This window comes from Ursus maritimus, unplaced genomic scaffold (genome assembly GCF_017311325.1).
Source record: "Ursus maritimus isolate PB19 unplaced genomic scaffold, ASM1731132v1 scaffold_19, whole genome shotgun sequence".
NCBI classification, from domain to species: domain Eukaryota; kingdom Metazoa; phylum Chordata; class Mammalia; order Carnivora; family Ursidae; genus Ursus; species Ursus maritimus.
This window is the reverse complement of record NW_024424341.1, coordinates 22,007,135-22,023,398: the sequence shown is the minus strand read 5'-3', so window position 1 is coordinate 22,023,398 and position 16,264 is coordinate 22,007,135. Positions and strand designations below refer to the sequence as shown.

At 47.3% G+C, this 16,264-nt stretch overlaps 1 protein-coding gene across 1 annotated transcript in view; it reads left to right on the top strand.

The window, feature by feature from the left end:
* Window positions 1-16,264, top strand: part of CMTM4 (CKLF like MARVEL transmembrane domain containing 4) — a 65,031-nt gene that overhangs the window by 32,157 nt on the left and 16,610 nt on the right. Inside the window, exon 2 of the mRNA XM_040633401.1 lies at window positions 14,916-15,092. Within this exon, the coding sequence (XP_040489335.1) occupies window positions 14,916-15,092 (177 nt within the window). The remainder of the gene's footprint in view (window positions 1-14,915; window positions 15,093-16,264) is intronic.

The following is a 16,264-nucleotide window of genomic DNA, read 5'->3' as shown; positions in this document are numbered from 1 at the left end:
CATTCGGAATTTGGCTGGTGCCCTCTTCAGCGTCAATTTAACACGCTTCTCTAACTCTTCCAGTTCCCGTAAACTAGTTGACTCTGGCCCCTTGATTTGGGGGGATGGTAAGGGAGCTTTATGGGTGCTGCTCCGTCCCTCCTGTTGCATTGACATCAGAAGGCAAAGTGTCTGATTGTCTCACTTTTAGTGACACCATTGGTGAGTACGAGTGTTTTGAGTCTGATCCATCTATTAAAAATTCCGCATCGGCCTTTGACTTAATAGCTTAACAGCCTATGATGAACATAGGCTGGATCCATGGTTCTGATTGGAGGCAGGAGATTCTGCCCCTCGGGGAATAGCTGACACTGGAGACATTTTTGTTGCCACTGCGGGGGCCGGGTTGAGTACTGGCGCTGAGGCAAGGGCTTCTGCTAAGGATCACACGATGCGCAGGACACCCCCCAGAACAAAGAATTAGCCGGTCCAAAGTGTCAATAGCGCCAGGTTCGGGAAACATTGTTCTGGAGTACAGTGTTGGTATCAGAATTTTGAAAAAATCCCCATGTGAACCAAGTATGTGAACCAGTGGTTAGAACAAGAGCTACAGGACGTCCAAGTGAGGTAAGAGTAATGGGGCTGAAGAGCCAAGGAAAGCTTTTTTTTTTTTTTTTTAATACTTGTTTTTATTTTTTTATTTTTAAGTAATCTCTACACCCAATATGGGACTCGAACCCACAACCTCAAGATGAACAGTCTCACGCTCCACTGACTGAGCCAGCCCGGCGTCCTAAGAGCCAGAGAAAGCTTTAGTGGAGGGTGACACAAATGGGAGTTAGGAGGATGATTTTGATAAGTTGGCAGGCAAAAAAAAAAAAAAAAAAAAAAAAAATATTATTATTATTTTTTTAATTAACTCCTACCAAGTTAACATCTAGCTTTCAGGTAGGTTGAGAAAGTCTGGCCCAGGTCCATTACCAACTGGTGATTTTCGTATTCTGCCATTCCTTCTGCATTTACTAGCCAGAATTCTGTAAGGAACTTTTCCTCATCATCCATTTGATTGTCCTGAAATACAGTTTGTACGGGGAAGGCAAGCAAGGTACCTGCGTGGTTCTTGTCCTTTATCTGCTTTCCTCATAACAGGCTGATGCTTTACCAACCCCCAAAGGTGAACAGTGTGGTTTTCCCCTTGAAATGCCCATTAAAAACTCATGGCTTTTATGTATTTAATATATTTCAGTATTTTTGTAGTCATTTAAAAAGACTTTTGAATTTGAAATAATCGCAGACTTACACAAAAGTTGCAAGAGTAGTACAGAGTAATCCCTACTTTCTCCTAGATTCTCCAAGTCTTAGCTGTTTACCACCTTTGCTTATCCTTTCTCTTTGTGTGTATAGACACGTGTATGTGTGTATTTATATAGCATTTTCAGTCTTTTGAGTCTTTTGAGTCTTTTGTAGTGCAGACTGGATGCCTCTTTGTCCTTAAATATTTCACTGCCCTTAAAGACAAGACCGTGTTGTTACCAGACCGCAGTACTATGGTCAAAGTCAGGAAATTAGCACTGATACAATGTACGAAAGCTGAACTGCAGGCCTTATTCATGTGTCTCTGGTTGTCTCCAAACTGTTACACATAGTACAAGAACATCCTGGATCATACGTTGCATTCAGTTGTCATTTCTCTTTCATCCCCTTCAGTCTGGAATAGTTCTTCAGCCTTTGTTTTGTGACATTGACATTTGGGAGGAATACAGGCCAGTTATTTTGTAGCACGTCCCTCAATTTGGGTTTGTCTGACGTTTTCTCGTGTTTAGATTCTGGTTATTTTGTGGTATTGTTGGGAATACCGCAGAAATAATGATGCATTCTTTTCAGTGTGTCCTATCAGAGGCCGCTGACGTAGATACGGAACTGGTGATCTGAACTTGCTTAAAGTGATATCTGCCAGGCTTCTCCACTCTCAAGTTACTTTTTTTTTTTTTTCTCTGTATAATTCGTAAGTATTTTTGTGGGGAGATACTTTTAGACTATGTAAATATCCTGTGACTCCTCAAACTTTCACTCATTAGTTTTAATATCCGTTGATTCTTGCTTGAATCAGGTGTTAGGATGGTGGCCGAATGGCGATTGTATGGATCCATCATTCTCATTCCTTCTGTATTTATTAGCTGGATTTTCAACTGAAAGGAAGAGTTTTCTCTTCTTCCCCGTTTATTTGTGTCAGGATGGGTTCGCGGGTTCACGTTTTATTCATGGACTTTAATATTTAACGATTATTCTCTGTTTTGATGCTCAGATTGTCCCAGATTTGGCCAGTGGGAACCCCTTTGAACCATCTCCAATGTCCTTTAGACATGTTCCCTTCGTTCTCAGACACAAGAGTTCCAGGCTCATCATCTTCTACCCCAGCCCTGGAACTCTCCAAGGAGCTCTGGTTCCTTCCACTGGAAAATGATAGTATTTAGAAACCAAGATTTGAATGTTACTCAAATGTATACAGTGTACTGAAATGTATACATTTATGTATAATACATGTAATATATTATAATATACACTATAAATATGTATATAAACATATATATAAATGTATCTGTTTGTATTGTCTTGTTGGCCTTTGGGAGCCCCTTCAAGGTGACTCCTGAGACCTGACGAAACCTCAGTAGTCGTTGACAGTGTACTTGCTTTCCCATAGGCTTGTCTTGTGTATGTCCTGCCCCAGACCTGAAATCAGTCATTTCTCCTAGAAGTTCTTACTCCTGTTAGTGTAAAATAATACTTAGAGACCTCAGTCTGGGCTCTAGGGATGCTTCGTATTATTGACTTTGTATTTCTAGGCCTTTTCAGTGGATACAGCTTTTTTCCTTTTTTAGAAAGATTTTATTTATTTATTTGAGAGAAAGTGCGAGAGCAAGTGTGTGTGTGAGAGAGAGTGCGAGCACACAAGTAAGAGGGAGGAGTTGAGAGAGCAGACTCCCCACTGAGCAGGGAGCCCGATGCAGGACTCAATCCCAGGACCCTGGGATCCTGACCTGAGCTGAAGGCAGACACTTAACTGACTGAGCCAGCCAGGCGCCCACAGCTGTTTTTTTTTTTTTTCTTAAGAAAAAAGCTCATATTAGTATCTTCTATTCAAATTTATGTTATAAGGGCTTACTTATTACTTTGATTTTTATACTTTCATCTCTTTTATGCTTCAATTTTTTGATTACTAAGAACTAAAAGTGGAATTATTACCTGGTCCAGCAGTTCCACTTCTGGTGTACCCTGAAAGGAGTTGAAAGCAGGGACTCAAATGTAGATTTGCACACCCATGTTCACAGCAGTATTATTCACGATAGCCAAAAGGCAGGAGCGGCCCCAGTGTCCATGGACAGATGAATGGAGAAACAAAATGTGGTGTGTACGTGTGATGGAATATTATTCAGCCTTCAGAAGGAAGAAGATTCTGATACATACTTCCCGGCCGGACTCAGCCAGTGAAGACAGTCCGGATTCTCTTGGACCTTTCACACTGTAATGCCAACAACTGCTGGTCACTCAGCACTTGCTCTGTGCCGGCACGCGCTAAGGATTTTATATCTAATCTCGCAGCAACCCTGCAAGATAAGCATTGTCTCCACCCCTTTTACGGATGGGTGGATAGAGGCCCAGAGAAGAGACGTAGCATGCCTGGAGCCGCAGGGCTTTCGCAGAGCTGAAACGAAAAGACGGCATGAGACTCGAGAGTCCCAGCTCTTGAACTGCTGTGCCCAGTGGCTGTGCCGATGGCCAGTGATGCCATTACCTGAGTCAGGGAAGGGGGTTTTGGTGGCCCATTTGTGGGTGCCAGGGGACGTTCAGGCGGAGACGCCCAGCATGGTGTTGCAGCCTGGATTTGGAGCTTACATAGACTTCACACGAGAGAAGTACATGTGGGAGTCGGAGATGGGTCAGGGAAATCTGCTGGGTACACGTGTTTGGTGAGAAAGCTGCAGAGGCACAGCCCTGGGGAGCGCCCACCATTTGCGGGGAGGCAGGGTGAGAACAGAGCAGCGGAAGCCAAGGGTGGCTGGAGGGGTGATCCGCAGGGATCAGTGCTGTAAAGGGTTCAGGGATGGGTTTCAGCCCAGCTCTGCTGGAGACTTCGTGATCATGGATGGGTTGCTTAACATCTTGCCCTCTTTTTTTTTTTTGTCATCAACAAGATGGGGATTAAAAATCCATTCATATTCCTTGGGGCACCTGGGTGGCTTAGTCGGTTAAGCGTCTGACTCTTGATTTTGGCTTAGGTCATGATCTCAGGGTTGTGAGATGGAGCTCTGGGTCGGGCTCTGCTGCACATGCAGCTAAGATTCCCCCCCCGGGCCTCCCCCCCCCCCCAAGCAAACACACAAACAAACATGTTCCTCTTAGGACGATGAAAATGCTCTGGAATTACATAATGGGGATGGTTGCATAACTTTGTACTAAAACCCAGTGAATTGTATACTTTAAATGGGTGGATTTTGTGGTATGTGTATTATATCTCCATTAAAAACAAGCAGACCAACCATATGTTCTTCACAGGGTGGGATGAAGATTAAATAAAGTGAGAGTGCTTGTGGCAGTGCCCACCGCATCATTTGACCCACAGTAGAAGTGCTCAGCAAACGTTGAATTTCTTAGGAGGGCCACTGGCCCTATTGTCTCTGGAGCTGGGGACACCATTTACAAAGCCTGCTGGATGGTAGTCCCCGGATTTGTGTGCAAGGCCCAGGGGTCACGGGCTTGGCCGTTGAGGTAGGTTCCTCTCCTCTTGGACGCTCCCTCAGTTGGATGACGCACGGGTTCGGGGCTCTTAGGGCTCTGAGTCTCAGGCCTGTGCTGGGTTTTCCAGCTGGGCTGCCTCCTGGCCTCCTAGGATATGCGGCTCACTGTTGCGGCCTAAATTAATCTTTAGCCAAAAGCTCCTCTTGGACGGCTGGTTTCTCATTCAGTGAGAAAAACAGTGCCCTTGTCATTTGTTTAAGGTGGTTTGTGGGGGATGCTAGGGTGGGGAGCTGCCCGAGAGTTAAAGCAGGGGGAGGAAGGAAGGGAGGCAGGTTTTGCTTTTGAATCCTGTAGGGATGTGACCCTGCTTCCTGGGATTCCAGCTTTATCCATGAAGCCAGGATTTGAGAAAGGCAGGGGGAGAGGAATGCCAGCAGCATAGTTAGCCGTCTTCACATGTGGACGGTTTGAAGGCAGCTTGTTTCCTATGTCCTCTGCATGTATGTTGTTTTTGCTCCATCACTAATTTTTAAACGGTCTGAAAATGTAGCTTTTGGGGCAGGGTGGCATTTGCAGGAAAATGTTGTGGGCATTTTTTTGGCAAGAAAGATGCTGACCGTCCTGTGGTTTTCTGAAGTCATGTGCAATTCTATCATCAAACCACATAATAAGGTTTTCAAAACTTTTTTTTTTTTTAAGAAAATGTTTTGCACTTCATTCGAACACTGTTTGTGTGCTCTACGTCGTTGGGTGTCCAAAAATAAGCCTATTTTAATCTGTCTAATAAGACTGCGGCATGCTGTGGACAGCCATTGTGTACAAGTGACCTGTGGGTCTAACGCGTGTGTGCGGGTGTGTGTGAGATCGAGCTCACTTCCGCTGTAAGCATAGTAATTCGTGTTAAAGGTGAGAGTTTTGCCCAACAAAGAGGTTGACATGCATTCCCTTGAGTTCAGCTCTTATCTTATGTCTGGCTTTAGGATTTCAAAATGGCAAAATTATTGACAGAGCAGAACCCAGCTTGGAAAATACGTCAGGGGCACTGGTCGAGTTGGCCTCGTAATGTGGGCCAAGCTCCGACCAGACCAGGCCGACAGCTTCTCAGAGCAGCCACAGCCGGATCCCTTCTGTCCTTCATTAGAAACGAAAGCGAAGCCTTTGGGGTTGGAAGCGGTTCGGAATGTGGGTGCCCGTGGGGCATACCTGGCCCAGCAGCAGACGCTGGTCACCTCCCCTGTCTCCTGTTTTCTTCTTGCTCCTTTCTGCCCTGAGTCCTTGGCAGCCTTCCCTTTTTGCTCTCTCTCTCCCTTCTCAACAATGAGGCACTTATTTGCCTCTGCCCCTCGGCTCTTTTGCTGAACGAATTCTTCTGCCTAAACAGTGCTCCCTGCCAGCCTGGGTGGCTTTAGCGCCTGAGGGCGTCTCGGCCCTTCCAGAGCAGGTGCTTCTCTTAATTCTCCGCCTCTCTCCAATCCAGAGCTCCAGTCCATTGACACTGCAGTTAGCTCCCTCGTTTGAGAACAACAACAACAACAAAAAAAAATTTGCTCGTTGCCCTACTGTCTCAGGGGAGAGGAGGGAAAATTTTTATTTTTATTTTTAAAGATTTTATTTATTTATTTGACAGAGACAGCCAGCGAGAGAGGGAACACAAGCAGGGGGAGTGGGAGAGGAAGAAGCAGGCTCCCACCGGAGGAGCCTGATGTGGGGCTCGATCCCAGAATGCCGGGATCACGCCCTGAGCCGAAGGCAGACGCTTAACGACTGCACCACCCAGGCGCCCCGAGGAGGGAAAATTTTTAAACCTTGTTTCCTCAGGGGATGGCCTCCCTTGAGAGGAGCAGCTCGTGGGTCACTTTTCGTAGAAAAATGAGGCTGGGGCTGTAGTTAGATCCCGTTGAGAACAAGTAACCAAGCTGTGAGCTTCGTCAGGGGCCCTCGTGGGCCTGGCCGCGCGGGTCTCGTCCTGTGTTCCCTGAAGAGCAACCGTGCAGGGATGCGCTTCCCCAAGAGTGCGCGGAGGGACCGGACCCTGGGCGGTGAGAGGTTAGACGCCTGGTGTAGGGGAACGAGGCATGCGCAACAACAGCTTTGGCCTTGGACGAATCTTCTGGTGGCACGATGGCGACGCCGCCTGCCTCCCGCGTGGGCATGAGCCCCCGCGAGTGGCCGGCACCCCGCACAGGGCCCGAGAGCACGCCTGCATTATGGGTGCTCCTGGACGCCAGCCGTCGTTCTCGGAGCCGTTTGAGCCCCTCCGCAGACCCTGCGGCCTGGCGTCCGGCCTGGGGCTTCTGTTTTGAGGTGATCTGTCGTTTACGCAGCCTGTGCTTCACGGAGCAGCGTACAGCCCCGGGCCCCAGGACGCAGGAAGGTGGCGGGAGAGGCCTCGTGTCCCTTCCGTGGCCCCAGCCCCGGCGCCCGTCGGGGCCTCGCGGGGAGAACGCCCTGGCTCCTGAGGCGCGGCTGCTGCCCTCCCCGGCCTCGCTGTTGGCCCGTCATGAAGGCGGCGGCAGTCCTGGAGGCTAGATACCAGCTCTGTCTCGTCACTCTAGTATGTTTTCAGTGTTGGTGGGAAGAGAGACGTCTTAATTTTGAGCTAGAGTTGCTGAGAGCGTGGAGCTTCTGAAGGTGCTTCCGAGCCCGTGTGTGCGTGCACTGCTCAGTCCACGGCGTCCTCGGGGGTTGCTGTCCCTCTGGGGAAACGAGCTTCTGTGCCACACTTTGTGCGTTTACACTGTGCGCCACCTGACGAAGTGGAGTACCGACCAGCACGTGCTTTCTGTTTTCCCCAAACTTGCTTCCCTCCGAACACCGCTATAGAGTGTTAATAGATGTGCTGAGGAGAAAAAAAAATTCTGTGTTCAGGTAACACAGTCCACGTGTCAAATGAAGGTAAACAGATTTTTTACTGTGGGGCTTGTCAGAACTGTCCCGATGTCGATGTGCTCCGAGTACCCCAATACCAGGGATACAGTTAGGGTGGAAACGGCCTCGGGCTTAACGGGAGGAGGCCCAGAGCCGTGTGGCCGCAGGGGCTGCCGCCAGGAGGGCTCCCCCTCTGCCCCTGAAAGGGTCAGGCTGCATTAGTTCTCAAACTTAACAGTACTTTTTTTTTTTTTTTAAGATTTTATTTATTTGTTTTATTTTCGAGAGAGAGAGAGAGCACATGCATGCAAGTGGGAAGAGGGTTAGAGGGAGAGAATCTCAAGCAGACTCCATGCTGAGCACCGAGCCTGACACGGGGCTCGATCCTGAGATCATGCCCTGAGCCGAAATGAAGAGTTGGACGCTTAACTGACTGAGCCACCCAGGGCGCCCCCCCCAAATATTTTTTTAAAAAGCACGACAGAAATATTTTCCCAGTGTAAAAACTAGGCTGACGATTTGCATACTTCCTTGAGCGTTAGTTCGGAAGACTATAAACAGGTGTTCAGTTCCTTGGTCAGCAAAGTTTAGGACCCACTGTTAATGGGAATATAAACATGAAAACTGAGGTACTTTGGTCAGGGGCAAGGTCTTGCCGTACCCTGCACATCATTCCCAACCAAGGATCTCCGTTTGGAAGTCAGGCACCACCTCACAGTTTGTCTCCTGCTTCTCCTCTAAGACCATGTTTCCAGTGCCCTCCAGGAAGACTTCTCCAGCCCTCAGTGCCCCTCTGTCTTCCAAACCTCAGCGCGTCTGTGGACACTGAGCCTTCGTACCTGGATAATCATCTGTCTGTGTGTATAGTGGGGTGTGTTGGCTGCGTTGGTACTGAGACCTCCAAGCCCAGCAAGCCTTCAGGTGCCATGGAGCGATCAGCGTCACTAAAGAAACTGGCCACATAGGAGCCACTACGGATCCACGTTGTTGGAGACAGCCTTCGTATGGGCAGTCCTTTTTGCATCTGGTGGTTTTAAGGCTCCTTAAAATTACTTTTAAATATTGTGATTTTTGCTTATGTGAATATCTTTAAATGAGTTTCATTAGATCCATTGATAAACTGGTGATGAAGGAAGGTTAGGGTTTTGTCTCATCTTTGAAGATGTCTTCACGGATTTTAGGTCACTGTTCCTTCTGGGGTTTCCTTGCCATCACATTAATCAGAGTTACGTGCTGGCCTCTAGGCTGGTCTGTGCCCATGGCCTGCACTTACCGTGCAGTGGCGGCTGGGCAGTTGGATTGTGCTCTCACGAAGGCTTCGGAAATGATGAACTCTCCTGATAAAGAAATGGGACCAACATGGACTTGCAGAGTGACTTTTATTTTCCATTAGAGCTTTTAATGTCATTTTAAAATATTCATGGGTGGTTTCAAAAGAAATAAGGATTGATTCTTGGAGATCACTAACATTTAACTCATAATAAACTTGGATGCTTCAAAAAAGTGTTTATATAGAGAATATTTAGTTTATTTATTTATTTTTAAGCACATATACTCATTGTAGACATTTTGGAAAATAAAAGAAGCGAACCAAAAAAAAAAAAGTCTATCCACAGTCCCACCACATAGATGGACTCGTGAAATGAAATTCTGAATATTTTATTCTTTTGTTTTAAAAGTATAGATAACATGGGCAATATCTCTGTACCTTAACCTTGACAATCTAGTAAGAGTTTGTAAAGCCATTTGGATCTGGTGTCTTTAAGAGTGAGTGACGTGTTCATCCCGTAAACTTTGCCGTTGTGTACTAGATACCTAGGACATGTTGTGAGATTTAACAGTATGCCGCGTGCCCTCTCTAGTCAGTATGAGTTGGATTATGCTGCCGCGACAAACAAACCCAGAATCTCCACAGCTGAACACATGGGAGGTTTCCTTCTCTCGCACGCCATGCACTCATCTCCTGTGAGCCTTACTCAGAGGCCACGAGCTCCTGGGACTTTGCCAGCTGCTGTGGCAGGGAGAGGGCAGCGTGCCTACCGGCCACAGCCAAAATAACACATCTCTCACCCCCTCAAACCTCTGGTTACCTAAACCCAGTGGGCCCAGGCTTTAAGTGGCTTGAGACTGATGTGATTTTGGAGGCCCACTTTAAGGAAGAATATGTAAAATTAAAAATAGAAAACTAGGTATGAGAGTATTTTTTTAATGAGAAACACAAAATTATGAATTTTAAAAATGTTTTCTATCTGTTTTTGTTTTGGGCCTCCGCTAATACATAGTACGATCAGTTTAATACTGAGAAAGTATGCAGAAGCAACGTGAAAGGTCGGTGTACACCAGAGCAATTCAGATTTTCGATTGCCGCTGTTTTATATTGAGCGCGGCACCATGACAGTCCATGTGCTGTTATGCCACATGCATCAGCTCACGGATGCGCGTGTTGCGGGTTGTCACTGGCACATTTGTTCAGTCTGTTGCAATGCACTGGAGGCCGTTTTGTGTGCCGGTTTCGGGGAGGGGGGTGCTTCCCGACGTTGTCAGTTCAAGGTTCATCAGATATCATTGGACTGACTGGGATGCAGGAGTTGTCATCTCGAGACCACACACACGTGCTCGTGCTCTCTGGTACCGCCGCAGACTTCTGCCATACAGACCATGGAATTCTGATCAATTCTATTTCATGTGATTTCTGCCCCAAACGGAGAAAACGTATAGTGTGTTTATAATTGCATACTCTGCATTCTTTTTTTTTTTTTTAAGATTTTATTTATTTGACAGAGAGACAGCCAGCGAGAGAGAGAACACAAGCAGGGGGAGTAGGAAAGGAAAGAAGCAGGCTCCCAGTGGAGGAGCCTGATGTGGGGCTCGATCCCAGAACGCCGGGATCACGCCCTGAGCCGAAGGCAGATGCTTAACAACTGAGCCACCCAGGTACCCCCATACTCTGCATTCTTGAATATAATCCTGATCTGTCTGGTGAGTTTTAGGGCCTGTTTCTTCTGCATGATGTCAGCTCAGACCTGTCTCTCACTCAGCTTCCAATTAGCCGAATCCCCAAAACGTGCATTGTTACTCCATTACCACCTGGCCCAGAGGAGTTGTGATACGAAGCCGGAGCAGCAGGCATGGCGTTCTGAGGCATAAACTCCATCATCCTGAGAATAAATCTGCCTGGGGAACATCTTACAGCACAGACATCCGGCCCTGCAGTGTGCCTGGAAGGAGGAGAACGGGACGTACTGGGGAACAGCGCTGTTGATAACCAGCACCCTCCAGAAAGGTCTTGATGCTTGACACTCCCACCTGTAGAACCATTGGGTTCTAGGCAATTTTAAAAAGTTTTTTCGTTGTAAGATTTTATTCATCCATTTGGCAGCATGAGAGCACAAGCAGGGGAGCAGAGGGAGAGGGAGAAGCAGGCTCCCCGCTGAGCAGGGAGCCCAGTGCGGGGCTGGATTCCAGGGTCCCGGGACCATGACCTGAGGCGAAGGCAGACGCTTAACCAACTCAGCCGCTCGAGCACCCCAGAAATTTAAAAAAAGTTTTACTAGTAACATAATCAGCCAATTCTTTTTCTCCCTCCCTTCCTGCTTTTTGATCAATCCTAATTATCTGCAGTGGTGGAAACCTGACAACCTTTTAATCTCAGTTTACTTACCGACTGTGAAAATACTCCTGGTCCGTTGGTCGGTGCGCCATGGGAAGGGCTCTGTCCAGGGGTTGCACAATCCTCCAAGTCGCAAATCCAGCAACCGTTACTTTTTGCATCTCTTTGAACATCTCTGTGCTATTTTACAATGTGATGTACGTCCACTGCAAAACTGTTAGGAGTGGAATTACTTTGGATTCTTGGGTTGCCTTGAAGTTGTTGGCTTCCAGTATAATTTCGAGCCCTTATTTTCTTCTCGTGGGTCAATAGGTAGCTTTTACTTCAGCAACGATTGTTAGGCTTCACTGTGCTGGAGGAGAATTTGACATTTGCTCTGCCAGAAGGCAGGCAAAAAAAGGTACTGTTTATTAGAACCAGAATATTAGAAGCCGCCTAAATACATACCAAAAGGGGACCGATTACATTACTATGAGTATAGTTGTGTGTATGTGCGTATCTATCCGTACCTCTGTCTACATACGAATACTTGTGATAGTGTGATTTAGAGTAAGAAATATATGTTTGTTCTTCATCTCATTTCTGGTATGGCGCTCCTAAAACCCTTGAAATCTCTTACATGGTTAAGAGGTGTCTTTTGATATTCTTAGCAACCCCCTTTCAACCACGTCTGAGTTTGTGTTAATGAGAGGACTTTTGCAAGCACCTAGGGATGGGGGGGCTGGTTGCCAGGGAACCAACCATGTGATTAGAGAGTTGGAGCTTTCAACCCCACACTCATCTCTGGGAAGGGGAAGGGGGTTACAGATGGAGCACTATAAAAACTTGAACGCAAGAGGTGACCTCTGCCAGGACCCTTTTGGACCTCGCCCTGTGTATCTCTTCATTTGCTGTTCAGTTATATCCTTTAGTAACCCAGGTGCCAGAGCACCCGGCCCCAGGGGTTCCACAAAGACCAGGTTTGGCTGCTGGCCACTGACACAATCCAAGGGCAGAGAGACAGTGGTGGTGAAACTAAGGAATTTATTCCAGTGAGGCGGATACCGGGAAGACAGACCTCTCAAAGCTCTCTCTCTCTCTCAAGTGCTGAAAATGCTTCTAGGTTTAGGTAAGGAAAATGTGGGACAAAGGTTGTAGGTACGGGCAGCTGGGCTGTAAAGGTCAGGTCGATGATGATTGTCAGGTTGATGATTGTCGTGGGGTTCCACGGGGTCTTGCTGGCTCAGGGCAGTCCCTGTTGCTGGAGGGGGTAGTTCCGCTTTCCAACACGGGAATGCTTTGCCTGCAGGGTGTTTTTCCTGAGTGGAGAGATAAGCTTGAAAGAACTCGAATTAGACTACAGACTGAGGTCAGAATGGAGGCAGTTGACGTTCTCTTTCACTTGAATATCCTTTGTAATAGACTGTAATGAACTTTGTAATAAATCTAGAACCTTCTCAGTGAGGCCTTCCATGTCTCTCCCAAAAATTTCAAACACCTTTGCCCTAGTTTACATTGCATTCTCCTTCCCTGCTTTGCTTTTTCCCCCTTTGCACTTCACACTGCCTAGCATACTGTACTTTTAATTCCATTTTTAAGAGCTTCTCCTTCATTACACTATGAGCTGGACAGCACATTTTTGTTTTGTTCACTGCTGCATTGAGTGGCCTACTAGATTTGCATATTCTTGAAACTGTTTTTATTTTAATATTTAAGAATGTAGGTGTTACCTTCCCACACAAATATGGTTGAAGTTAGCATACCAGAAACATTTGTAAGTCATCAGTACAGGGTGTTATTTCTTGCCCAAGATTACTAGATCCAATTACAGGGGGAAGAAAAAGTTTAGGAGTTTCCTTATATGAACTACTTCTTTGTGAATTGATTGCAAGTCAGGCATGTAATTCAGATGGAGAATTCAAGTCTCTGGTTCTATAGAAAATTATAACAGCAGTTAGGAAAAGGACAAAGTGGGTGCGTAAGGACCCCTGTCTCTAACGCGCTGACTTAAAAGTGCGAAGCATGTATTGATAGGAGCGGTGTCTTCTATGATTGCTGCGCGGAAGTATTGGTAATGAATAGAGCGGAGCTGCCCTGCCCTGCCTGTTACGTGGAGACCCTGCCAAGCACGTCAGCAATTGTGGGTGTGGGTTTTTAGTGCCACCGCCCCCGCCCCCCCCCCATTTGCTGGTGGTGTGCAAGTAACTGTGCTTGGGGCCTTGGGTGGAGAGAGGTGGGCTGGCTTCTGCCCTCAGAAAGCTCAGAAGGCAGAGGGAGGCATCATGGCAAGTATAATAAAGGGTAGAATGCAATCTCACATGAACAAGCTTTTCTGGGAGAGGCTGGAATCAAATAATGTCTGGCAGGGAGAGAGACAATCAGGGAAGGCGTGGGGAGGAGGTGGCATTGAGTGGTGCACTGAAAGGCACGTGTGGGACTCCAGGAGCCAGAGAAGGACCACAGAACAGCCTTGTATGTTTCCCACACTTTATCATCTGGGGATTTTGTAAAAAACAAACGAACAACCTACCCTAAGAAACCAACCATTCTGACTCTGTAGGTCAAGGAGGAGAGGCAGAAATTCTGCGCTTCCAGCCGGCTTTCTGGTGATGCCGATGTTGCTGGCCCTAAGGACAGATCTGGGACCACAGAGTCGCCTGCCTACACTTCCTGGACCTTTGAAGTGGGGGCTCGCCTCAGGTTCTGGCCCAGGCTGGACACATGGTAGGCTGCGAGGTGCTTGGTTAGAGAAGTGCTAGACTAGAGGCTGGGAGTCCCAGATTGATCTGGTTTTAGGTGCAAGACCACCTGACCTTTCTTCGATCACTGGACCATCAGCTTAGCCTTTGGGCTGCCTCCTTTGCCTGGAATGAATCTTCTTTAAAAGCTCACCTGGTAATTTCCATCGATACCTGTTTGACTATGATCTCCGATCTCTTGGGAGATTTGCTGGAGTGTTACTTCGCTCTTTCAGAAAGACATTGGTGCTCTTATTGGTAGATTGACTATGATCTCCGATCTCTTGGGAGATTTGCTGGAGTGTTACTTCGGTCTTTCAGAAAGACATTGGTGCTCTTATTGGTAGATTTTTCAATGTTTTTATAAACCACTGTTCTGATTTTTTAATGGCCAAGTCCAGTGATCACTTTTGAAAAGCGTAGCTCGTGAATGAAATAGGTGGACCTCGTTTTTAAGCACTTGTAATCGGGAGAAGAGGGGGTAATACCCATCCCTGTCTTGAAGACCTCCAGGGTCCCAGTCAGCCTGCGTGACCTCTGCCTGAACCCCCAGGGTAGCTGCAGATGGCATAAATAGACACCATTTGGACCCTGCCCTCTCAGTGTTTGGCATAATTGTGGTAGGGACTAGAAATTAGAAACGTGTGTCGGCAGCGTCCACTTACTAGTGACAGAGGAAAAACTGAAAACATCGCAGAGCCATTCCTCTCTGTTTCCTCTCAAGGTCCGAGCCGCACCCGAATGGTGTCGGCGGGGGGGGGGGCACTGCGGTGGGGTGTAGGTGTTCACGTTAGGAATTCCATCCTTTTGGTAAGGCCCCCATTCCTGTTGTTACGTAAGAATTTCATCAGATCTTACTGCCGGCAGTGATGCCGCCGTCCCCGGAGGGATCCTGGCCGCATATGGTGGTGGCGGTGGAGTTTTATTTAGATGCGGCAGGCACATATGTCCACGGATGTGTACTAAATATACACACGTGTGTGTGTTTCCAATTTCCTCCCTAGATTTTGGCCCTGATTGCGTTCATCTGCATAGAGACCATCATGGAGTGCTCCCCGTGTGAAGGCCTCTACTTTTTTGAGTTTGTGAGCTGTAGCGCGTTTGTGGTGACTGGCGTCTTGCTGATCCTGTTCAGTCTGAACCTTCACATGAGGATCCCCCAGATCAACTGGAACCTGACAGTGAGTACAAGGCATCACCGCTCTCTGACCTCGACAGGACGGGGTGCTCCTCGGCTCCGAGGGCAAGCTGGAATCTCTCCGCAGTCTGGTTTGGTTCCAGTTCGTTTTGATACTTTGTTGATTGTAATGCAGCTGTGAAATTTTAACTTTCTTTACTGGGTTGAATAGAACTATAAAGTAAATGGAATCTTCACTAATGGTAGAACCATCACATAACAATTATTTTGACCCCTTTAAAGATGTCATTTCAATTTTATGATCCTCTGAGAAGATTGGTAATGTTGATATTTACAGAACCTGGAAAGAAAAAAAATGGAATTAGTATGTTTGCGTATGTTTCACACTGGACCCAAAAGCCATTTCCAAAAGTATTGATTCAAGAAGCATTGAAAATATGAATGAAAATGCCGGTGACTCACAAAGCCTAGGGTTAGCATTAAATTCAAAGCAACTGGGAGGACGCGGAGGGTTTGGTGGTTTGATCCGAGTTTTGAGTGGAGGCATGTGCTCTCAAGGGTTTGGGTTCTTAACCCCCCCCTTTGACAGCCTTACCTTCAGATGGGCATGGGAAGCTCAGGGCTGGTCACACCCAGGCCCATCTTGTGTCACTTTTCCTTACTCTGCTAAATGAGAAAGGAAACTTAGTACCACTTGGTTTTCTTGATGTTTCTTCACAAACAAGCATGCGCAAGGGCTCACGGGAATCAGTCAGTCACAGGAAAGCACAGTCAGCTGCCTCACACTTATGTGCCTGTGGCAGGAGAAGCCTGTGGGGACCCCGCTCCTGAGAGGGTGCAGGATGGCAGGAGCAGAGCGGGGCGCTGCAGCCCACATACCCTGGCGTGAGCTCCTCTCCTGCTGCCTAGGACTGGGCGTACACAGCGCCGTGGGAAGGGAGCCAGGGAGGAGCTGGAGCTGGTCACCCTGCCTGACAGGGCCATTCCCATGGTGATCCTGTGGGGTACCGAGAGGAGACAGTCTTCCTGACAGAATACTGTGTGGCGTTCAAACTCCTAGGAGGGAAAATAAAAGCAGAGCTGAACTAGAAAAGCTGATATCAGTCGAAAACTCAGCTGGTTTTGTCCTGGTTTTGTGACAGATTTTACCATCTCAGCTATTTTTTTTTTAAGATTTTATTTATTTATTTAGAGAGAGAGCGCGTGTGTGCACAG